This window comes from Passer montanus, unplaced genomic scaffold, assembly GCF_014805655.1.
Source record: "Passer montanus isolate IOZ18808 unplaced genomic scaffold, ASM1480565v1 scaffold6, whole genome shotgun sequence".
In the NCBI taxonomy this organism is placed as follows: domain Eukaryota; kingdom Metazoa; phylum Chordata; class Aves; order Passeriformes; family Passeridae; genus Passer; species Passer montanus.
In genome coordinates, this window is record NW_024371037.1 from 6,563,253 (window position 1) to 6,588,978 (window position 25,726).

The following is a 25,726-nucleotide window of genomic DNA, read 5'->3' on the forward strand; positions in this document are numbered from 1 at the left end:
CCTTGGGAAACCTCTTCCAAAGCCTGACAACCCTTTAACTAAACAAATTTCTCCTAATATCCAACCTAAACCTCTCCAGTGCAATTTGAGTCCATTTCCTCTTGTTCTGTCTTCTTACTTGGAAGAGGAAACTAAATCCACCTCATTAAAACCTCCTGGCACGTTGTTGTAGAGAGGGACAAGGTCCCCCTTGAGCTTCCTCACCTCCAGCTCCCTCAGCCACTCCTTGTGCCACGGGACTTGTGCTCCAGCCCCTTCAACAGCTTTGCTGCCCTTCCCTGGACATGCTCTGGTACCTCAGTGTCCTTGTGTTGGTGAGGGGCCCAGAACTGAGCACCAGGTTCAAGGTGTGAGCTCAGCAGTGCTGAGTGCAGGGGGACAATCCCTGCCCTGCTCCTGCTGGCCACACCATGGCTGACACTGCCCAGGATGGCATCAGCCTTCCTGGCCACCTGGGCACAGGCAGGGTCATGTTCAGCTGCAGTTGGTCAGCACCCCCAGGCCCTTTTCCACCAGGCATCTTTGCAGCCACTCTGTGGTGCTGCCTGGGGTTGTTATGACCCAAGTGCAGGACTTGGCATTGGTGAACCTCATACCACTGGCCCTGGCACATCAATCCAGCCTGTCCAGATGCTCAAATGAATAAATACCATTGTTTACACCGAGACAGAAAGACATTCTGTGTTAAGGTAAAAGGATCCCAGAAGAACTTGTCTTGAGGAGAGTCGGTGATGTGTTTGGAGTGGTGTCCAGAGTGCACAGAGACACTTGTAGTCAGTATCAGAGATCATGACACGTGGCAAAAAACCAGACATACATCTCCCTTCTCCCTCAATCAGCTAGAGCTTTGTAAGAGAACATACTGTATAGATAAGATTGCTGTTAGTACAGTATTTTTACTTTCTTGACTATTGAAGTTAGCTGTTTATAGGATCCCTAGGACTTGTCCTTGGTGATGCCTTGGCCTCAGTAATGTAAATTATCAAAGTGACACCTATTTCCCTAAACACCATGGGGAATTAAGGAAATATTTTCCTTGGATCCCATTTAAAAGATACTGATCTCAAACCAAGACTCTACCCAAGCTGTATTTTTCCTTTTACTACAAGTCCCAAAATATCACTTCCTCTGGTGCTGCCCTGATGCTCTTCTGACTGCTCTTAGCTCCTGTCCCACTCTGATAGAGACAGCCCCTTCAAAACACTGCTCTGATTCTCATTTTTCATCTTTTTATCCTAGCACAAGTCTTAGCTGGTCTGCTGTAATCTCTTTCTATGTGAATGAATGTGGTTGTTTCCTACATTTGTCCTGAATATGTCTATCCTCAGCATAATATCATCTTTTTCAGTAAAATTACAGTTCCAAAAAAATAGTACAAATCACAAAGCATCCTAAGGAGCATGACACTGTGCTTCAAAACTTGTTCACAGCTAGATCTTAAAGGTGTTGTTTCCTTTAGTAATCAACAGGCTTCACTTAACTGTACAATGGCAAATTGCAAACCTTGAGACAGTACTGTAGAAACAAAATCCTTTTTCAGTTGAAACATTTATCTTAGATTTTGTTTTCTGCAGCTGGCAGAAGATCAAATGTGATGTTAATGCACACATGGATTTAGTGAAGATTATTTAGAATTATGTTTAGTAATGTTTGTTAGAAACTTATAATTTTGATTAATTATTGGATGAAAAATTTAATGTGGTCATGAATCTGAGTTGCATCTGGAGAGAAAAAAATTGCAGCAACTCTGCAGACAAACTGTAATTTAAACGAAAATGCCAGTACAAAAGGTGAATGGTTCATGTTTTCTTTCTTTTTCAGGAGAAAATTTTATATCCTTTGAGCCTGTTGTAGTAGAGGCAGATATATTCACAAAGTCTTTCTTGACCTGTGCCTCTGCTTGAACACATTATAGCTAAATACCAAAATGCATAAACAGCCCTTGAAGCTGGAATAAGAAACTCAGGCTCCACAATAGGTGAGGACTTGAAAAGAGAGCTCAGGTAAGGTCCTGGATGTTTTCATGCCAAGCAAATAAGAGTAGCATAGGCTGGCTGTGTTTTGCAGGAAAATTTTATTTATTCCATTGGGCCATGTGTGATCCAGGTTTTTAATAGACCTTCAAGGCAAATAAACACAAATATGTCTAAATTGATCAATTTTTATTTATGACACAGGTGCTTAGAAATATAAAATGGAATAGAGGAAGAATGTAGGGAGCAGCTTCCAGGGTAACCATTTCTTGGACCTTCACTATGCCTTGGCCTGTGTGTGGGAGATAGAGACTGACTGCCTCTGTATGGCTTTTTTCCCCTCTCCCCTTAACTTATTAAGCTGTCTTCATTTTGACCCACAAGTTTCCTCATTTTTGCTCTTTCTAGCCTCCCTCCTGTCCTGTTGAACATAGGGAGTGAGCAAACAGCTAAATGTGTGCTTGGCTGCTGGCTGGTATCAACACATAACACCTCAGAGCCTTTATAAATTAACAATAGTTCTAAAGACTGACTTGATTATTTTAGTTTCTGTTGGATAGTCACTTGATGGGACAATGGTGTCATTATAGGCCTCTGTTAGCCACCATAATACAGCAGTGCATACTATATAATGCAAATAAAAAGATACATGGAACAGAACCAGAGCAAGCAATGGCTTTTTTCATGATTTGCTAACACTTTATTCACCTTGTGTATCTCAGCATGTCTCTTGTCAGAGCTTCTAAAATCCATAGAGATATGTTGCAACCTCTGTTTTCCCCTCTGGTTCATCTTGATTTGATTTCTTTTTCAAGATTACAGCTTGCTAAGATAATGGTCTGCCTTAACAAACAGGACTAAAGCCGAGCAGAGAGGTGGAAGAAACAGAGCTGAGAGCCATGACTGCACTTTTTGCCTCTGTAAAGGCCTTTTACTTAAGTGTAGGATAGCATATCTTGAAAGTGACTCCAGAGAACACCAAGTAGCTCAGTTTATTCTTCAATAAAATAGTTTCTAACTTCAGCAGCATGAGCTGAGCAGGATCCAGAGGCTGCCCCCTTATCAACAGCGGTCCGTGCCCACGTACAGAGCAGCTGGTCACATCCCACCTCCCACTGACAGCTGCAGCTGCTGCTTCATCCTGTGCACGCACAGCTGGCACCTCCCTCTCGCTCTCTCCAGCAACAGCTACAGCCTCACTCACCCTCCTGCACTTGCTCTGGGAGCTGAGCTGTAGGGAGTGGTTGTAGAGTGTTGTGATAGTGTTAGGAAAGTAAGCGACTGCTGCAGCAGGAGAGGGAGCAGTGGGCAGTAGTAGTGGTGCTGGAAGAAGCACCATCTCAGTTCTCTCATAAACCAATCCAACTGTTCAAGCACTTGTCATTTTCTCTGGGAAAAAGTGTCAAAGTGAATGGGAGTGAACAACATTAGTATTCCAAACTTACATTGATACATACTTGACTGCTGTTGCTGCTCAATGCATAGAACAGAGCAGAACTGACCCAAAAAATGTGTTTTCAAGTCTTTTACTTAACAGTTGTGTTTCTCTTTGGATATTTGAAACAGTAATTCTAGCTATCTTCCACTTCAGAAATACCTCTGCTTGTAATGATTAGCCACATGAGACACAATCAGTGGTGGTGGCACTCAGAGTTCATACAGTTTTCTGGCACAAAGGGAGCCTGGCCCATGACCAGGAATTTTTTGTGCCACCATACATAAAGTACATAATGTCTCCAATGTACATAATTGTCTCTAATGTTTAACATGAACATAACATTTCCTTAAGAAGCCAAGGTACTTTCAGTTCCACAGATAAAACCTTTGTTCTCTCTCTGCTCTATATGATTAATTTGCTGTAATGTGCTCTATTTGCTATCTACTCATTTGAGAAAATGTTGAACTAAATTAAGTAATTCAATAGATTTTTGTTGTTTGAATGCCTTTTTTTTCCGTGTAGTGTAATGAGCTATATTTACATCTGTTATCAGTTAAGTGTGTGCTTGCTGGAAGCTAGTCACTGTTAGTTGTTTGGAAAAATGCTAAGAATAACAGCCTTCATTACTAAGTTAACTGTGATTAACTAGTTAACCAATTGGAATGGTAATTCTCATAAGTCTGCAGGTAACACAATATTTTGGTCTTTGGTGTAATATGAAGAGCCAGCATTTCCTTCAAAGTCATTTTAGTCTGTATTCACATACATGGCCTTACAACTTCTTGTTCATATGGTCAGTTTAAAAGGAATTTCCTTCTTTACCACTTTTCTCATCTTATCAGCAAAAGTACAGACCACACCCAGCCTCTGTGGTTGTCATAAACATTTGAGTAACCATCTCAGTGTTTATAACTGGCTTTCAGCTAGTGCTGATAGCATTGCTACTGGGGCATCATGGAAATTCTGTTCAGATTGTACTGTACATCAGGAAAAGGTTCCTCTCTTCTAGCAATAATGTAAAGGTTTTAATTTTGTAACTGTATAAGAATAGAATATTTTCTATATATATTTGTAAATTAAGACTGGATGGAATTCTTTTTTTTTTCTTTTTCACTGATGCTTGCAGCTCAGTTGTTTTTGAGTAGAACTGTTCAGGCTTAAAACATAAAGAATGCCATAAGAACAAACATCCTTTTTTCACTTCATTGACACTGTAGTCTGGAATTCCTTCTGAGCATTTTGAAATTCTTGAGGTTTCTGAACTTATCTGAATCAAAAGCCACTGATTATTAAGGAATATTTTTTAAAAAAGCATTATTTGTGGTTAGATTCTATGCTGTGTGGATGACACAATATTGAAAATAACTAATTTGAATAAACAAGCAATATTCTACAGAAAGAATATTTTCTCTATGTACATATACCCTAGGGAACATAAAAGTAGACTGGATGGAATTATTTTGGTTTTTTTTTTTCACTGATGCTTGCAGCTCAATGGTTTTTGAGTAGAACTGTTCAGGCTTAAAACATAAAGAATGCCATAAGAACAAACATCCTTTTTTCACTTCAATGACACTGTGTTCTGGAATTCCTTCTGAGCATTTTGAAACTCTTGAGGTTTCTGAACTTATCTGAATCAAAAGCCACTGATTATTAAGGAATATTTTTTAAAAAAGCATTATTTGTGGTTAGATTCTATGCTGTGTGGATGACACAATATTGAAAATAACTAATTTGAATAAACAAGCAATATTCTACAGAAAGAATATTTTCTCTATGTACATATACCCTAGGGAACATAAAATAGTTTATATTGTGCCTCATTTAAGATGACTGTATACTTTCTTCTAACCAATCATAATTGCATCTAAATTATTACTACAAATTTTAAAGTGAACATACAGTGTCACCCATCATGAATAGACACATTAGAATATTTCATTTTGTATCAAGTATTATTTATTGATAAATATATTTCTCTTCTAAATCTTTTGTGGTTACCAATAATGAAAAAAATTATCAGTAAACTATGTAGAGATACACATGCATAGCTCAAGTAGGGTTAAAGCATCAAACAATGTACACTAAAAGTAAAGGCTTATAATTTCCTTATGAAATAGCTTGAATGCCTGAAAGTAACTGTATAAAATCTGGTAAAGAGTAGCACATAGTCCTGATCTGTAGAGGATCAGAATGTTCTTCTGGATGTCTGGGTGTTCTCAGTTATGTCTGTTGGGAGCTGTTCAGACTGCATTGGTAGTAACATACATTCCATGATTATACTACACATACACAGATGCTTTCAAAATTACAACATAATTTTTTGTGCCTAGCCTACTTCAAATTGTGAAACTATAGCTGGCAATTCCCCCTGACCCAGCAGTGAAAGTTCTGTCTTCTATGCCAAATTCAGACCTTTGCAAAGAAAATTGCCATTTAGGCATTTGAGCCAAGAAAGAATTGCAGTGATAAATTAGAATGGCTATCATACCTATACCTATCAGAAAAGCAATTTTCCAAAAATCCCATAAAATGTTTATTCAGAGCCACTGCAGTCTTACTGACAATTTCTCAGCTTCACTTCCATTTATTATAATCTGTTGGTAACTGATGAAATACAGCACTGGCAGAAGCCCTTGAAGAATGAAACTGCATTTGCTTCCTGTCTGCCACCATTATAGAAAGCTGTGTTTGTGAGGTGAAACTCTAAGTAGTAAACACATTCACAGAACCTCTTCACTTGAAAAAATCTTAATGACATGGGAGCCCATGTCATCATCAGCCATGATGTTTGCAGCCAGCAATGGTGAGCTTTTATCTGTTACTTTCTCAAATGTATATCAATTTTTTCCTTCTAATGTATTGACTTTTTCTTTTCGTCCTCTGTTGTGTTCCTAGGTTTTTAATGACCAACAAATTCTATGAAGTCTCGGCTAGAAGATGGTCCACTTTAGATTTAGTTGAGATTGTACAAGATGGAGAAAAGTTAGCTAACTTTACTGTTTCTGGCATCTCTGCCCCTGCAGAGTATTCATTTCATTGTCAGCTGGTGGGAACAAACAATCGCTATCCTGCAAGGCTGGTTCCATCCAACGATGAGGCAAAAAATTGGGATATTTTCATTTCCGAGTTGCAAGTGAGTATATGTTGCCATTTCAGATAACTCCAAGAACTATTACTTGCTATTGTAGGTGGTGAATGACACACATTCATAATGCCCTAACTTTCATTCCAACCTGAGGGAAAACATAAAAGAAAAGCTGTTCCCCTAGGTGAGCTATTCAGTAGAGGGGTAAAAAAGAGGCCAGTTGCTGAACAAGGAAAACATGAAAGCACAGCTTTGAAAAACAAAACTGTGAAGTTGTCTACAGAAGGAAAACTCAATTAAACCAAATGCGCTTAATCAGGCAAAGAATGGCTAAGTCCTCATGCCTTTTTAATGAATTGGGCTGCTCTTGGAAACAGAGGCCTCTTAGGTGGGTGGCTTTTTGCTGCTTACTTTGTTTTCATTTGATTTCTTGGTGCTTTGTTTACCTAGGAAAGTACAGCTTAGTGTGGCCGCTGTTTTCGGTGACATGGACTGTCTGTACTCCTGCAGATAGAAACAAAGCCCAGTGCAGCTAGATTTAATGGGAGGTTTGCCATGGACTTCCATCAGGAATGGTACAAGTTCCTGCATGACCCAGAAGGAAAGCAGATGGCTTTTTTTGAATGACACATAGCTTTTCTGCTTATTTACTAGTAGTTAAGACTATGTAAGTGAGGTGTAGATGATTACACCTTTACTCCTTTGAGCTTTGCTCTTGACTTAAGAGAAGCATAACATTTATATCTTAAAATAATATTTCACTGAGGGATCTCTTTGATGGAAGAGATAATGAAAATAATAGGAATAATTCCAAACTGTGCTCTATTTGTCAAACATGAGCTAACCCCATGATAACTGGATACAAATGCTGATATAATTGTATTTATAATTTTGATAACAAACCAAATCTCAGTAATCTGACTCTAGACTTGACACTTCAGCTTAAGCAATGGAAATCTCACAGAAAGAGCATTGGTGCTTAGATTTATTTTCCACAAATTCCAGTATCATGTCTCACCATTTTTTGAGAAGCAATGTTGCAATACATACCAATGTTGTGAAGGTTCTTTATGATGTTATTTTTTTGTAAAGGCCTGAAAATACCATAGCTCATGCAGCTGTACTTTGCCTAGTAAACTCTTTGGAGTAAGGGTTTCACATCACTAAGATTTGAGAGGACATGACCTATGAAATTACAAAGTGTATGCTTACCACCTCTCTTTTCTGTCAGCTTCTATATGCACTGATATTACTGCCTTCTTAAAGCTTAAAAAGGCCTTGTTCCAACCTTTCATTGTGGTCTTAACCAAGAGTAGAAGTAGTGGTTTCCCACCTTCCTTATTGACTTGGAACAGCAGCCGCTTCCACTGTTCAGGCAACAGAATCTCCCGTTCCTCTTGAGAAAGGGCTTTTTCTCTGATCAAATCCTAAACATAGAACACAATCTGAAAACTCCCAGTCTGATATTCTTCCGTGGTGTGAGCAAACAGTAGGTCACCATTCTGGGCTCATTTCCAAGTTCTATCTGACCTAGATCATACGTTTCCAGGTATCTTCCACTGATACATACTGGAAGGTGATCTCAGAATCAGTCTTTGTGATTGCATAAGGTTTAGAAACCCCCAAACTCTATTGCATGGTGGAAAAAGCATGTGGGATGTGCTCAGTAGTTGCAGCCAGCACAAAATCTTGTTCCTGAAACTGAGAAACATGATTTTTATGTCAATGTTACACAGTGAGTTAGAAACCAGGATCCAATGCCAATCAAACTGGCACAATTGCACCTTGCAAGCTGAATCACAGCAACAGAGGAGCAATGGCAGCTGCACAGGAAGCCTTGCACAGCTCCTTCCTAGGCAAAGTCGAACAGGTGTAGCCTTTAACTTCAGTTCTGGAGCTGCCTCACTCCAAAAGAAGCTCTGTGGGATGCTGGCTAGGCATGGTCACAGCCTGGGATGTCACCAGACCTCTGCAGAGCACCAAAACTGCTCTGGGTTTGGTTGGTTGTTGTTGCTACAGGAATGGCTGTTCTACCATGGTACCTTTTGAGCTTTTCAGGATCTCATATTTGTCATTGAAGTTAAAGAGGAGACTCCCAGCAAAAACACTGCTTTACTTTAGTATGCATGGTTCAGAAGTACTTTGAAAGCCATGAAAAAATGCCAAAAACTTCAAAATCAAGAATATTTTGATTCTTTGTAGTGAAAATATCTCAAAGTTCAAAAATTAGAAGTTTGGTGTGCACTTAAGAGCCATAAACACAGCATATTTTACTTGAAGTTTTTGTCAAATGCCATATGATGAGAAATCTACATTCAAAAACATTAAAAAATTTACAATAAATACAGACTTGTACAATCAAGACAAATGACTGGTCTAAACACCAAAATCAAAATTTCCACTGGACAAAGGCCTGTATACAAAAGAATTTCGCTTTCATAAATATTAGAGAAGTACATGTAAGTAATTTTAACTTTTCTATATATGCTGCTAAGATTCTCATTTTTGTCTGGTATTTAACACCTCCACAGAAATTATATAGCTTCAGAAAAAACAGTAAAATAACCCAGCATATTCTTGATCTCCTTCCTAAAAAAAGTAGACATAGCATTTTAGGAATGTACAATTGAATCTTTCACCTAGATGCTTCAATTAGCATAATGCTGTTTTAAAAATATATAAGACCACTAGAATTGAAATAATAAATTTCAGTACTTCTGGCTCTATATCAGGAGTGGCAAAGTCCTTCTAAACTGAATATACATGTTAAGTACTTCAGAGAGTCCTTGTAAATGTGGTAGGAAATCTGTATTGTTTTCCAGACTTTCAATCCATTTTTTTGAACACAAATGACATAAATAATCACCTTCTGTCTGTTTTTATTGTCAATAAGTCTTTCAGGTTACATTTTAAGACTCCTATTCACATTCTTGCTTGTGGTCAAAGCAGTGGCTTAACAAGCAAAGGCTTTTGCAGTCATGTATTCTCTAAAGCTGTGCAAATAGCTGTCCAGCCCTGCAGCTTATGTTCACTAATCCTGCTTTAGTCAGAAGTCTGAGTCTTTGGTGAAAGCAGACAGTCTTTGTGAGCTAGCTACCATGATTTGACTTGTAAAGATTCTTCTGAAAGGTTGAATTGCTAAAATTGTCTCCATCTCCACATTATCTAAAGAGCCTTTAGTTCCTCGCATCAGTTTTATTAAATCACCATTCTGGAAGGTCATTGCTCATAACACACGTATTACATGAACATTAATTTTAGGGACCTGAGCCATGCCTCAGTACAAACCCAGAGTGTTTCCTGGTGTGTTTGCTGCATAATGGATTTTTTCAGTTTGTACCAACACCTTTCCTAAGAAGTACAAACTCTTTTGTTACCACAAATATACTCAAGCTTTCCATTTATTTTATTGTAAATCATAGAATAATCATGGTTTGGGAAGACATAAAAGTAGAAATCCATGATCTTCTGCTTTCTTGCTTATTGCCGAATGAGAGAAGTGATTTAAATAAAATAATCCTGTTGAAATTTGATTTGATAATACTTTATGGAAAATAGTAATTTTTAACATGTCGTTTCCAGTGGGTTTATGATATTTGGTGCTTTCCTTACATAACCATTTCAAAGATTCTGTAAATGTATAAGAATCCCAGACTTAATTTTTCTTTATCAAATTGTTTAAGAATGAATCAAAATGAATCAGAATAATTCTTTTCTTCCTCTTCTTCCACCAGTTTTTTTCCCTTCCTTCTAAAGGAATCAGTGCCTATGCCATTATGTGCATGTTTGTAGAGGGGGGATTGTCTTTCCTTTCTTCATAGTTTTCTAATCCTTTGATTGGTTTAAACAAAATTTCAAGGAAGTCAGTGGTCTCAAAGGCATTCATTTTGTTGGTATTTTTGTACAATTGGGATTCAGACAGAGAATATATCTCCACATTGGTTGATTTTTCTGAGGAAAATAATATGGTCGGAGGACAGTCAGTGGTAGACATTGTGAATTCAAATCAGAGATATTACAAACTTTTCTAACTGCTGGAAAAGTTTATATAGGTTTTATAAGTTAATAGACAACACATGCCCCATATCTCAATAAAGCAAGTATTTCCTTTGGTTTTGAGTCTTTGAATTCCAAGGAGGGAGGAAGAGAGATTTTACAACTTTTTCTCCTTGAACCCTCACTAAAACTCAGCCAAAAAAGGTCATCTTTATTAGATGTGTTTTAAAGTAGGTTCTAGGAATTTTGTCTCTCAAGGAACTATTAGCTAAACTGTTAGACTATTTCAACAAATCTCATGATCTAAGGAGTCTTAACTCTCATGCCTTTGAGTGCTTTGAGTTTCCTCGTTCTGAAGTGGTCATAGAACTGATGATCAGTGAATCCAGATAATACTGATTATGTGAATACAGAATACTGATCATAACGCCGTGAATGCAGAATACTGACCACACGTCCCCTCTGGGACTTTACTTCTATAAGTAACACAAATTTCTGAAATGGGGAACCTACTGCTTACCAAAGAAATGGATTCTACGTCTTTAATTTCCTGGGTGAAAAGGAGATCTGGAAAATTGTTTTGCAGAAATTTTTTTCTCACCCTTTTTTTAATGGGCAGAGAGTATGATTGATAGTTAGAAGCTGTAGGTTTTTATAATTACTACATATATCCTGAAAGTAAGGACTATGCTTAATTGCACTCTTCTATCCACTTTTCTTCATTTTCAGATTCAAGGCTTCAATGTTACAAACAACCAGTTTTCCTATGCAAGTGACTGTACAGGTTTCTTCACTCCTGGAATTTGGATGGGCTTGGTGACATCTATAATTTTACTGTGGATCCTGACCTATGGAATCCATATGATCATGCAGCTCACAACAAACAGCAGATTTGATGATCCCAAAGGTCCAGCTCTATCAGTTCCTCAGACAGAATAGCCATGGATTGACTTCATGCCACTGTGGCTTTTCCCATTCTGGTGTTTATGATTTTTATAACCTTTCTACTTCAAAATATATTTAACTTAAAAAGATATCATAGGAAAACCAGATAATGAAACTACATATAAAAATGATCCTTGTGCTTAGCAACAATAATAATTATATCTGTTATTATGATAATTTGTTAACAGCTTTTTGTGTTAAGGTTCTGAAGTGAGACTGTAGATGACTCTCTCTGGCTATTAGACCATTAAAAACTTCCTTCAGATTAACTTCTGTTGGCAAAGAAAACATACCAAGGCACAGATAATTGGGAATGATAAAATACTTGATGAGGAATTATATATTAAAAATGCTGGTCTCTCTAAAGGCTCTTTAGTGTCATGATGATGCTACATCTCAAGAAATTTTAACTCTGTTTTGAAATTTTTCTCTTGAGTAAAACATTCAGAAATGTACAGAACTAATAAAGTATAAGTCACTAAATCAATGATTCTGAGGAGTTTTTTCAAAATATATCACTTTGTTCAGATGTGGTATCACAAAGGAGAATGGGTAGATTAAGGTTTAGCTTCCATTTGCTGTTATCTTGCACTTGTGAGAATTATGTTGAGTAACTCTGATTTGTGTTTGCTTTAGCAATGGACTGCTGATGGGAGGTCAGTCGGTGGCAGATAGGTCCTTCTCCAAACTGATCACAAAATCAGATTTGGTGGCATGGCAATGAATGCAAATTTTCAAGTTGAGAACTTATTATGATTCAGTGGGCTGGTTCAGACAGCATCTTAACAGAGATAAGGTAGTTTTCTTAGCCTCCTCCATTTTCCAGGCATCTTTGGAAAAGTTATGAAGTTCACACACACAAAAAAAGGATAAATAATACTATATAAAATCATTAGAAGCACTGTGTCAATGTACTGTTTAAATCTGAGCATTTTATGGTCATTTCAGTGCTTCTAGAAGCCTTGAAACATTCGCAGTGTTCTGTGTTCTTCTGCAGTTAATGGAAACACTACATCTTCTAATTGGGTAATCTGACTATGGAGTGAATGACTGAATTTTATGTAGAACTAGGAAATAGTAAAAGAGCAATGGCAAAGTGGTAAAAAATGGCAAAAATAAGACTTTTATTCTTTCCTCTGGAATGTTTTTATGACTGTGCCTGTTCAATTAGTAGTTAAAGCCCCCAAAAATATCATTTTGACAAAATTACATTCATGAAATGAGAAAAGTTTCTAACTTTTCTGATCTTGATCCATGTCATAGTACAATGATACAGAGGAAAGACGGTCAGAATCAGCTATTTAACTAGACAGACAGTAGTTTCTATCCATAATTTCTGGGTGTCACACTTTTATTATGCAGTCCAAAAAGTAGATTTAATGTTGTCTGAAGCTATTCCTTCTGAATCATTCAATCCCGACCTGTAAAACAAAAGGAAAGTGTCATATAAGTAGCAGAGGTGTCTCCTGTGCTGTAATATTTTTCCCAAATGCTTTTCAGAACCCCAGAAAATGTATTTGATCTACACAGAACCTCTGTGTTAGAAAGGCATATTTTCTTTGCACAAATTAGTTGCCAGGAGACAACTGGACTTGTTCTGTTAATTCTCCCTTCAAAGCAAGTTGTATAAATGTGACACAAAATTGACATAATAGTCATGTAACTATTGCTAGAAGAGGGAAAGGCTATGCAAAGGACTTGATTCATAGAAAACAGATTTCCTAGGACTTTTATCTAGCTTCAGTAAAATTTGGAAAATATTTTCTTCAACAGTGGCCACAAAAAGAACTGAAGAGCTTTACCAGGCCACCTAGCTTAGGAGTGTGTCTCCAGCAGTGGCACGAGTGTGGAGAGCATCTCTTGGTGCTCCCTGCAGGTGCTCTCCATTCTCCACCATTTAGCTCAGGCACTTCCACAACCAGAAGTGTTGCCTTTGTCTTTAATAACTCTGGGTATAGCTATAGCCCATAAATTTGTCCAGCCTGCTCTTGAGCTTATGGGCTCTCATGCAGCTCACCTTGTCCTGATGATAGTATGGCACTGGGAATGTTTATATCCTCTCTTGCTTGCCTAGGATGGAGTCTGGAGAAGAGGAAACAGTCTCGTATTGACTGTACCATGAGGAAAAGATTAGCTTCTTTCAGAAGGGCTGTTTGATGTGTTTGGTATTACACATGGCAAGGTGAAGATAAAGGCATTTTTAATGGAGAAAAGCTTTTTCTTCCTACCTTCTCTCCCAGCAAGGGTACCATGCTTTGGCAAGTAGGGCCTGTGGGGGCATATAGTCTGTTTCCATATCTGGGATATCTTTGTAATGGAAAGATCATACCACAGGCTTATTCTTGTGATGTCTGTGCTGGAAAACACATCAGGAAAAGAAAGGAACTATCTACAGCTTTAGGCTCTCCTGTGGGCCAGGTGGGCTGGGCTCTGGGGACGATGGCCTGTCTGTCATGGAAGGGAACTGCTCTCTGCCCACAAGGAACGGGTTCACCCGGGCTGGCTGGCAAATGCCCACCCTGCTGCTCAGGCCTCTTCTCACAGGGGCCAGCCCTGCTGACACCACCTGGACACAGACATCCAAAACCCCACCTCAGAGGACCATGCAGGCTGCTGGAGTCCCCATGCCCTCTGAAACCCCTGCAGCTGCCCATCACACTCCCTGGGGCTGGAGACAAGGACAACTGACCACTTCGTTCAGCAGGGCTGGCTTCCTTCTTTGGAAATAGGACTGTGCCTCAGGAAACTCTAGGAGGATTTTGCACCTGTCTGTGTTTGTTTCCCTTTCTGAATAAAGTTGAAAACCTGTACTTCTAGTACCCTACGTACTTCTGATTTCACAATTCATCTTAATCATAAATGTACTTGTTAAAACATGCCTGTTTTGGGAGCTGTTCCAGACAGAATATTAGCTCTGTCTGGAAAAGTGTGAGCCTTTAGGACTTCTACCAGTCTTCGCTGAATTTATCAGAAGTTCTGACTTCTCTGTGTGCTAGCTCATTTCTCTACCAATTAAAAAAAATATACAGTAAAGATGAAGGGGATAATGGATAAGAGTATGACTTAGGAAAGTAAAAGCTTTCTTTTTTTTAATTTACATATATAAAAATTAAGTTTTGTGAAAAAAAATCAGGAACTGTATAAAACTATGGCAAAACTCAAAAAAAAAATCAATTGAACTCTGAAGAATCAAGAGTTGAACCAGAGAAACCACAAAACTAAACACAGAAGTCCTGAAGAAATAAGATATTTCATCACAAAATACAGCAATAATCATTTGTTTAAAAGGATAGCTGAGATGGAGCTAGAATCTGAACTTTCTAGTTTTGTGAAAAAAAATCAGGAACTTTATAAAACTATGGCAAAACTCAAAAAAAAAATCAATTGAACTCTGAAGAATCAAGAGTTGAACCAGAGAAACCACAAAACTAAACACAGAAGTCCTGAAGAAATAAGATATTTCATCACAAAATACAGCAATTTGTTTAAAAGGATAGCTGAGATGGAGCTAGAATCTGAACTTTCTGATTTGTGTCCTGGTCTGTTGGTTTCTCTGTCTGTGAAATTACTCATTTCCCAAATCCTACAGAAACCCATCAATGACTTAAAATAATACAGAATTATAATATAAATAGTCCAAGAATAGTCTTTTTATGGAGGCAGTAAAGGAAGACAGGTTATTCCATCTGCAGGGGAAAACTCAATGAAGCAATTAGCTCCACCTTTCTTTCTGTGTGACTAATAAATTATATGTAAATCTAAATCAGCTGAATTACTAGGCAGTGCCCAGGCATTAAAGAGTTCTGTAATTATTTCAGCATAAACTGAAGTCAAACAGGAGAAGCATGAGAGGCTGAAAACAAGGAATGACCTTGAAAAGCCAATTCCTAAGATAATCAGAGACACAAGAAGAAGTCTGAATGTTGGATACTGGTCACTGCTGGCAAAAAACATAGCAGTGGTGGTGATGATTTTCAGGGCAGGTAGTGACAATCTTATCATTACCCTGCACAAGAGGAAGAGACAATGCACACAAGGGGGACAGGGGAGTCCTTTTCCTGGAGGTTGTGTTTTAATCTTGCATTCTGTGATGGGTTGGCCTTGCTTGCCTGCCAGATGCCCTTGGCTACTTGGCTACTCTCTCCCTCCTCCTCCTCAACAGGACAAGGGAAGAAAATAGGATGGAGAATCTTGTGGGTCAAGATGAAGACAGTGATACCATTGAGCAGTTACCACTATGGGCTAAAAAGATTTATGGAACATTATTTTATTGCCAATTAAAATAGGTTGGGAAGTAAGAAACCAAAGGAACACTAAAGCAATGCCTTCAGTCTGCACAAAAATGCCAAAAATTCCCATGGTGTCTAATACCTTCAGTAAAAACCCTTGATCTTCAGTTTGCTAACAAAGGTTTAGTTCTTAGGTTAGTTAATTACCTATTAAAAATAAAATAAAGAAAACAGTTGCTTCAGAACTCAGATTTCTAAAGGCTTAAAAATGCTTGAAGTACAGGGGGGCGGGGCAAGGAAAAAAAAGAGATTTTACCAAGGGGTGGTTCCTTAAACAAGTAGTCTCTCCTCACCAGAATGCAGGCCAGTGTCTTTCTTAATCTTCTTGCTTGTGTAGGTGGAAAGGAGAGTTAAACAGTGACTGAGCCCAAGAGCAAATCAGCTGCTATTGATGTCCCACAAATGAAGTGGCTTCCTTCTCTCCACCACAACTTTTTGTATGCCTTCTGTGGAAACACACGTTCCCTGCTCCATATTATCTGGATTTCTGTATAGCCCCTGGAGCTGGTATGTTCTTGCATTATTATAGTTGGGCTTCATTTTAGACTGTCTTTTATGTTATTCATTATTGCCATAATAGAAGATCTGAGTTTACTGAGTTTACTGAAAATGTTTTTTGCTTTGCAGAGAGAAATGTAAATGTCCAGTGGAAGACTGAGAAACCCATTTTTACTCTTAGTATTTCTTTAGCTAATTGTGTAAAAGTAATATAAAATGAATGGTGTACAGTCAGCATGATATTATATGTAACTAACTTTCGTTAATGAAAACGGAAAAAATAATGTTTGTAATGTAAAAAAGAACCCTAACAAATGCTTTCATAAAAGTAATTTAGGAAGGTGGATAAATTAAGGACTTTCTGATGTAATGTTTTCATTATAATTTTGTGTGTCCTATTTACTTTGGGTAAATATGAATGCACATGGATAGCAGAGTGATCAATTTAGTTATTTAACAGATATCTTTCACTGAAGTGTACTGGCATGATCTAAGATATTGCTGTCCCTACTGACCCTGCCTTTCATTCATGTACATCTGTGCCTCAGCTGCCTGATAAGACCACACTGCTGTGCTCTCTTGTTGCACCAATGATGTAATGTACCAGATTGTACACTAGTGTAGCAGAGGTGCAGGTTCTTGTTCTGGGTCTGCCATTCCTGCTGCTAAAATCCTGGCAGAGGAGCAAAGCAGAGAGCTGCAAACACTGATGTGTAGCAATACTGAGGAAAGAGCTCTGCTATAGTTGTCAAAAGGGGAAATATAAAGGATGTAAATAGCCAAGTGACTTGGCAGGACCAAGGTTACTGAGAGCCTGAGAGGCAGGACCAGCTCCAGCTCAGGGCATGGGTTTTCTGTCTCCTCATGCCTCAACACACTTCAGCTTCAGGTCTGGAGTGCTCTGTTTCGTGTCCTGCTATGGAGACCCCTAAAGGCTGTCTATGGCAGAAGATAGAGAGCATCAAGATCCAGATGTGGACAGCTTCCCTCATTCTGTATCTTCAGACTGCAACTGAACAGGGATGGCCCAGGCCCCCAGCAAGTCTCAACTCTTCCTGAAGAAGAAGAAAAACAAATGTATAAGAGGAAGAGCAGGACAGATCATCATCTCTTCCTCCACAGTGAGAATCCTTGCTCTTCTGGGTGGTTTCCCGAGTCCCTGCCTGGAAAAACAAGACTGAAAACAAAGGATCCAACCACTTTCAGTAGAAGTATGCACATCTGTGTGATGCTGGGCTGTCTTGGAACATTGTTCAGATCTTCAGCTTTCTCTCCCAGAGCCACTCTTTGGGGCTGTCTGCAAGCTAAGGCAGAAGTCACTGCTTTGGCTACCCTCCAGAAATTCTGAGGTAGCTGAAAGGGAGTGTAAGGAGGGTACTGTGCAGCTATATCACATTTATCTTACCAACTGCATGAAACATCAGAATTAGACCCCAGAGTTCTTGAAACAGAAAGTTGACTTCTTAGCAGAAAAATCTGAGGTTTCATCTATTTTTTTATAACTAATTAATATTACAATACCGAAACAGACAGTCTGCTTTTGCTTGTAGAGTTTTCTTGGGTATGTACTTATACCATAAGAGTGGACTGGTTCCATCAGTTTTTATTGATTTAGATTTTCACAGGAGTTTTTGCCAGTGTACTCATTTGTTTTGACATCAGAATTTACACCTTAATGTCTTACTGCTAACAATTTCTGTGGTCTAACAGTGATTAATAGATACCTAAATGGAGATAAATTAGTATAGTGGGGTTTTCACCTGGGTTTTGATTTGGTTTGGTTTCTTTTTTTTGCTTAAATAGCACAAAAAAAATATTCACTGGGTAGATCAGGGAATTTATAGTCTCTTGGGGTTTTCTCTCTGGTTGAGATGATCCCGAGGTGTGTTAAAAAGTATCTTTTCCCCAACCCAGCTGTCAAAGAAGGAGTCAGAAGTCTTCAGCTGTCATTCTCAAGGTTGTTTATTATTTCTTATCTAAAACTTTTTCTGTCTGGCCTGCTGAGGTCTGTTCTGCAGGTCAGTCTGAGGCACATTGCCTGCCCACAGGGCTGGTGTTCTCTTTTATACTATAAACTACATACTCAATATTTACAGTTATGTTCCAATACCTATCACCTATGTTAGACAGTGACTTTCTAGTCTAAACCAATCCCAAAGTGCCACCATCACCAAGAAGATGGAGGCTAGGAAGAAGAAGGAAGAAGGACAGGACAATGCCCAGATTCCTCCATCTTGTCTCCTAGACCCCCATAGTAAAATTCTTCAAAATTTCACCTCTCACTCTATTACAACTACTGTTATGCTAGCTAAACTTTTGTGACCTTTAATTCTTCATACAAAGGTGGTAATTTGTTCCATGGGTCGAACTCAAAGCCACAGGGGTCTTTGGCTGCATGCCAGGGTCTCCAACCCCCCTGCCAGGGCTTCAAAGCCCCCTGGCTGGGGCTCGGATCATCCAGGACTGTCAGGGGGACATCCTGGGTTCTGACAATAGTCCACTCATGTTTTGACATAATTTGAACCCATTTCTGCTATGATTGCTTTTATAGCAATTATGAAGCTCAAGGGGGAAGAAAGGGTTTATTGGGCTAAGCATGAGTAAATGAGCTAAAGATTAATGATGGCTTTTCTGAATTGTAGTACCTGAATCTCTATAAAACATCTGTCTAAAAATTAAGAAAAATATAGATTTTTGCCTAATTAATTCCTATTTTCTGTTTATTATGAAACTCTTGGTTGACACTTGATCTAGTTACTTTTACCAACTTTATCAGAAAGGTGCGGGCCTCCTTCAGCAGAGCCACTGCTTTCATCTGGATAGCTGGTGGTTTCACTTCAAAGGTTCAGTAAGATTGCATGGTACTCCTGAAGTAAATCTGCCTGCTCTCTAATCAGGAGTGTATGCATCTTCTGCCGATCCAGGGTCGGATTCAGGCACTCTGCAATGGGACTCTCACTCCAGAAGCTCTTTATGTTGTATCTGAAAGTTACGTAGTGTTAAAAATTGTAGCTTGTGTGCTTCTCTGGCAGTGTAATATAAGGGCCTCCTGTGCCAAAGTGTCAGCACTGTTCAACTGCAATAGAATCTGTGCTCTAGCACTCTGTACCTTGAAAGGCACTTGCAACAGGGGAGATAATGCCTGCCATTTGTGTTCTAAGTCAAATAATTTCATTATTGTCACTATATATTATTGTTTTACTGTATTTGGGAGGAGGATGATCTTTCCCGTTTAAATACTAAGGCCAATGTTAAACAATTTTATATTGGATACTTCTTTTGAGGAACTTTGTATCTCCACTCTACTGGTGGTGCAGCGGCGGCAGTCATTCCATACCAGATAGTAATACAAGTTTCTGATACAGAAAAGGTCTCCAAATCTTGGTGTATTAATGGAAATCAGTTAATGTATACATGAAACCTGAAGCTTTTTGTCAGAATACAGCCTCTTTTCTCTGGCATGCTACAGTATATTGCCATATAGAAGCATGAATAAGCTACAGCTAATACCTGAGATAACCTGGTTGTGAAGGCCATGTGGTTTGTTCAGGATCATAAAATTAGCAGTTCTCCCCCAAAACCTGAGGGATTAATGTGAAGATTACACAGATTTACCTCTTCCTCCTCCGCAGTGTGGTGGTCCTGCCCTGTCTTCTCCAAACAGACAAAGTATTATCATGCTTCCATTACAAAGGCAAAAATGGTTTGGCATTTGAATATTGCACCTGCTTTTGCTTCAACAGTTTTGTTCATGGAACTATGCCATCCATCTGGACTTCTGGCTTTTAGCTTGGCCTGAGCTGAAACTTACATTGTTTCTCCACTTCTCAATGTTTGCAATGAACCTTCTTAGCCAGTAAGCAGCAGAAGTGAGGGCTGACCTGATCTGATTTGGAAATAGTGTCAGGTGAAACCTGAGGTCCCTTCTGCCCACACAAGGCAACACCTTCTGGCTGGTCCTTCCTGTTAGGTGACCTGCTTGCTTAGAGATGAGCTCTGTGCTTAAAAGCATTTGACAAGTGCAATGCACACCTGAGAGTAGCACAAGACCCACTTAAAGCCCTCTGCAGAAGGAAGCTGCTTATTTGTTTTGAAAATAGAGGCTATTGCTTAACTAATGATATTTCAGGCACTTCCATGGCAACAGGCTCTGAGAGACAAAGCAGGTCTTCACCAAAACACACAGAGAGAGAATGGTAAGGGAATGGAGATAATTGTACATAGCAACAAAGTGAATTTTCTAATAATTTTTGAATTTTACCTGTTAGCTAGCAGATGATTTAGTCAGTGAAGTAATGGCTATTCTGCTAACCATTTATGAGCAAATTGGCATTGATTTCTTTCAGTTGTCAGGCATCCCTTGTTTTTGTAATGACTGGGGATCTGCCAGCACAGTGTGGTGCCCCCTTCCCTCCTCTGCCCACGCAATCTGCCAGGTGCCTTGCAATGATAACTGTCTTTAAGGGGGAGCAACATTTGGAAATTATGGCCTTGTTCAATGGTACTGGAATTTTTCTATGGAGAAGTCAAAGGAATCTTTAGCAAGTTACATCCATGTTTGTGGTTGAATATGAAAGAATATGAAAGTAGTTGGAAGTGAGGAAACATGGTTGATGCCATGGTAGTTTTTGTTATCCTCTCCCCCAGGTTTTTTTAACTTGTTCTTGAGAAACAGATAGATGTTCACAAAATTATAGTTTGTTCTGCTTTTGTTTGTGGCTGTTTGAATCCAGTATTCCTAAAAAGCATCTGGGAAAGACAAGGGTCCTGATATTCAAATAACGGGCAAATACTGAAATTTTATCCTCTTATTTTATCATAGCATTTTATTTTGCCTAATGATTGCATCAAGATTATAAGAACATAAAGCACCAAATTCATAATATCCTGTTGTTCATGCTTTCAGATGATGTGGCATTTCTTTAATGCAAGTAATTTTCAGAGCTAAAAACGAATCCAGTTTTAGAGCAGAAACGCCACAATACTGTTGTAGACCTATTAAGAACTACTTAGCCATAAGGTAGCTGCATAAAATCCTTGATTTTGGACTGAAAACAAGGTCTTGAAAACTGCTTCCTCAATTATATACTTTCAGTTAAATACGTAGACCACATAAAAATTTTTGGCAAACCCAAGGCTGCTGTAGAAGCCACTGTCTCAGCAAACAACAGGAAATATTCTAGCTAGTTAGCTAACTAGCTATCCATCTGTGTATCTATATATCTCATAGAATCACAGAAGGGACCCCAGTGGATCAGCTGGTCCCACCTGCCTGCTCAGGCAGGGTCATCCCAGAGCACGTGGCTTGTGATTGCATCCAGACAGTTCTGGAATATCTCCAGGGAGGGAGACTCCACAGCCTCTCTGGGCAACCTGTTCCAGTGCTCAGTCACTGCAGAGTAAAGTTCTTCCTCATATTCAGGTGGAGCTTCCACCCACACACCTTGTTGTTGCTCAGACAAACAGCACCTCTTCTTTGCCATTGCTGCTCCTAGACACACACAGAGGCACAGCAAAAGCTCCAGGTGTCATCATCACTTGTAAGGAGTCCTATCACCACTTGGTCTGCCCTCAGACCTTGCTTCCATGTAGCACTCCCATGAACTTCCCTGAATATCTGCTCCAGTATCTCATTAGTTTTGATGTTAGGAACAATTTTCATAATTCCACACATTCAGAACATTTTATTTTCTTCAATTCTTTCACTGGATTTTTTCTTGGCTGTAGGAAAATCAGATCCTTAGATGCCTAATACATATTCTTCCCTTATACAATTTGCTGAGATTAAAAATTCTAACCTTTTAATTATATATGAACTGAAAAAAAAATTAGGAGAATCTCTGTAAACAGTCCTGTATTCAAAACATTTTTTGAATGCTCAAAGTGGAAAAGGTCACACATATTTAATTTAATATTGGTCCTCCTGCAGGAGAAGTTTGTCCATCTCCTTCACCCATTAAACAAGTAATCCCTCAAGCCTGGTCAACATTAGAATCTCAGGACCACAATATTAATAGTTATATTTCATTATCTGAAGAATGAATTAAAGTTATTAGCCTTTTTGTAGCTAGATTAGAGACAAATGACAGAGCATTCAATTTTTGTGAAGCCTGGATATTTTCAACAAGTTAGTGAAAGCAGAGTCCTTGGAAAAGCCAGAGTTGAAAACCTTTCCATTTTCCTGAAGTAATACTCTTTGCCTGAATGTGACAAAATTCTCACTGTGGTTAAATGAGTTGTGAGGATTCTGTCCTGTTAAGCAGGGAAAGGAACCATTTTTAATTAAAATTTTTTGTAGTTTAGTCTGCCAGAACATTTTTGTAGTTTAGCCTGCCAGAAAGTCCACTGAGGATCAGAGAAAAGAAAGAGAGCAGAGAGACAGAAATGACAGGGCATACTGAAAATGAGATGAAAAAGGAAACACTGGAACACTTCATTCTTCCTGTGAAAAAGTTGCTTCTGGTACTGCAAAAAAGGCTCAACTCCACTGTCCAGAGACAGGAAAGCTGAATATATGTAATAATTACAACTGGATGAGTGCCATGAATACTCATTCACATTCTAAATGGATTTGCTTTGATTGTATTTATGTCATCTTTCTTGTTTGGTTGTGGTAGATATTCTAGTGAGCTTGTGGTAAACGGTGGCTAACAGTTGATTAATGTAAACTCCTAGGATATACATATGAGCTTTAACAATATAGTATGAATAATTCAGAATCTTTAGCAGAAGAGATGTAAACAAACATAAAACACTTCCCCTGCCCACCATCCCCCCCCCCCCCAAAAAAAAAATCATTCTTTCTTTCCTTTGGGGTGTGATAAAACATAAAAATATATGTTAGTGAGGATCACTGAGAATTTTTAACAAAGAAATCTTTCCTTTTATGTACTAACAGTGCACTGTGCAGCCTCTGAATAATCCTAGCAAATCCTTCCCAAGTGATCTTCTATACTTATAAAGGATTGACAGTTTACTACCTTTAGAGTTCTAGTGACCATTGCAACAGCAGAGCTTATGAGAAACTTTGAGTATTAAAAATAGTTGCTCTTGTAGCTTTGTTGTGAGTTCGAATTTGGCACACACATGTTACAAATACTGCATGTGCTTTCTATGAAATACAGTTCTTCTGCAATGCATTAATAGCCTGTTTTCTGCTGTTTTCAGTGAGAAACTTTTGTCAAATCATACTACAGCAAACCATGGAGAACCACTGCAAAATGAAACGTTGCCAAAAATAATGTAAATGCATAGTTAGTTAGAATTAAGTGAATTAGTAGGAAATTAGGGAATCTTGTATACAGACTTCTAAAACACAGAAGAAGAGTGCCAAGTGTGTTTTGGGTTATACTCAGCTATAACTCACTGCACTGCCAGAATTTGACATAGCCACAGTTGCACCACATCAGTCACTAGCTGTAAACCAAGTATGTTCAGCTATAAAGATTAGTCAATGTTAAATTGCATTAGGGTAAGGAGTTTACTCACTAATTATTATATTTATAGTCCCATTGCCTTCAGTATCGATAACCGTGGGCATGGACTTAACAAGAATGTTGTTTTGCAGCTTAGTCTATTCTGAGTGTGACTTTTAATTGGGTTGTTGTTTTGGTTTTGTTTTTTTGTTTTTTTATTTTTAATAAGAGATGGCCTTTAACTGCAATGGCCCTTTGCACAGTACGTCTGACTTGCTGCACAAGTCTGCATGTGCCTCTCAAAGTTTGATGATGCCATTCAGATTCAGGCTCAGCTGCAGTCTGTTTTCAGGGAACAGGGCTGATGTGAGTCCCCTGTGTCTTGGAGAAGGCAGCCAGGGTGCAAAGCAGACTGCTGAGGAGACCCGAATGTGGCAGTAACAGCACAGCCCTGGTGACACTGCCAGGTCTTTTTGTGCAAGTGTCTGAGTTTGCTGAATTGGCTGTGTGGTCTGTCAAGAGACAAGACAGGTATGGAAGATATTAACAGAGTTAATGACTTTTAATAAGGCTGTGGGCAGCACAGTTCCCTTTGCCTCCAAGGCTGAGCAGCAGGGCCAAACTAATCTTACCCCTAGTGCTGACCACTAAAAAGCCAGTTGGTCTACACAACTGAGAAATTTTGAGCCAGGCAGTTTTAACACTTGATTTCTTGCTACAGATGTACTCATGCTGATCACTTAAATAGAACCTTAATTGGCTCAGCCATCTGGAAAGAAGGCAGGATGAGAGAACTTGCTCTTGAGGGAGAGTGCTGAGGGACTGGGCAGGATCAAGAACTGTCAGGGAGGGGTAGCAAAGGATCAGGGCACTGAGATGGGAACCTTTAGCTCAGAGATGGGGACTGCTGCAGAGAGCACGGGGCAGCTGGCCGGCCCTGACAGGGACAGAGGGAAAACTGTCCATGTCAGAGGGCTGTGCAGAATTTGCTCTGGTCCGGAAGCCACAAAACTAGCAAAACCAAGACTAGAATAAAGGACTTTTCTGGAGATGGAGTGGTCCGTGTAAGAAGGTAATAAAATAAATTTATTTATTTAATTTTCCTAGCATATCAAGTAGTTTATTATTTTCTATTTAAAATGTTAACTGATTTACTTTATATTATAATAAAACCTATTTATTTTAGGGAATAGTTTGTTTGTTTTTTAAAGCTTTCAAGCCCCTCACTTGCCTTTGAGTAGTCCTATGAGAAAGTGGATTACAGAGGACACTTGAACACTGTGGGAAGCTTGCAGTCTCATCACCCAACTGTGATGAGCTATTGCCTGGCCCCACCAATACTAACTTGAGCCTGGTTGAAGACCAAATTGTTATAATACAGTTTATTTGTCTCCTTGGTTGCTCTGCAACCAGCAACAGCAGGTTTCCTGTTGTTAGATCACCCTGACACTCTGCAAAGGAATGTGGAGGCATTGAACCTTGTGACAGAGGAATTTGCAGACTGCTTGAGTAGCCAGGAGAGTTTTCAGAATCTGACAGAAACTCCTATTAACCTCCCACTGTCATTGTTCAGAATACCTGGGGAAAGTGGTGTTTATCTGCATAGCCACATGACATATTTATCTTTTAAAAGACATCATGATCACTCTGCATGTTTGGCTGCAGTAGATTCACAGCAGTCACTGTCTACACATAGCTAGTGCACAAGGACCCAAAGTGAAATGGGAGCCCCTTGATGGGTCTGTTAACACAGCAGAAATCTCTATTGCATACTGTCTTGACCTCAGCAGCCAGAAGAGACTGGTTTTGAAGGTCAAGCTATCAGCCCTGCTCTGGACAGGGCTGCAGAGCTGGCCTCTGCTCCCCACTGGCACCTCTGGGCAGGCAGGAGGAATGTGCCTGCTTGCCAATGATTGCTGTTAGCTGGCAGCTGCCTCTTCCCAGGGAAAAGCAACGAGCCTGGAGAGGCTGTCCCATAGGAAAAGCTGATTGGGATGAGCCAGCATTGAGTTGTGCCTGTCTCATTACTGGAGAAAGAAAAAGGGAGTTGTATTGCCCTCATCAGGGGTTAAAACAGAGAAAGC

The 25,726-nt window shown here is 39.1% G+C and overlaps 1 protein-coding gene across 1 annotated transcript in view; it reads left to right on the forward strand.

The window, feature by feature from the left end:
• ATP6AP1 (ATPase H+ transporting accessory protein 1) overlaps nt 1-11,927 on the forward strand; it is a 49,504-nt gene extending 37,577 nt beyond the window's left edge. The window contains exons 9-10 of the mRNA XM_039726945.1: nt 6,310-6,547; nt 11,225-11,927. Of these exons, the coding sequence (XP_039582879.1) occupies nt 6,310-6,547; nt 11,225-11,434 (448 nt within the window). The 3' untranslated portion in view covers nt 11,435-11,927. The remainder of the gene's footprint in view (nt 1-6,309; nt 6,548-11,224) is intronic.
• Nucleotides 11,928-25,726: the final 13,799 nt, after the last annotated feature.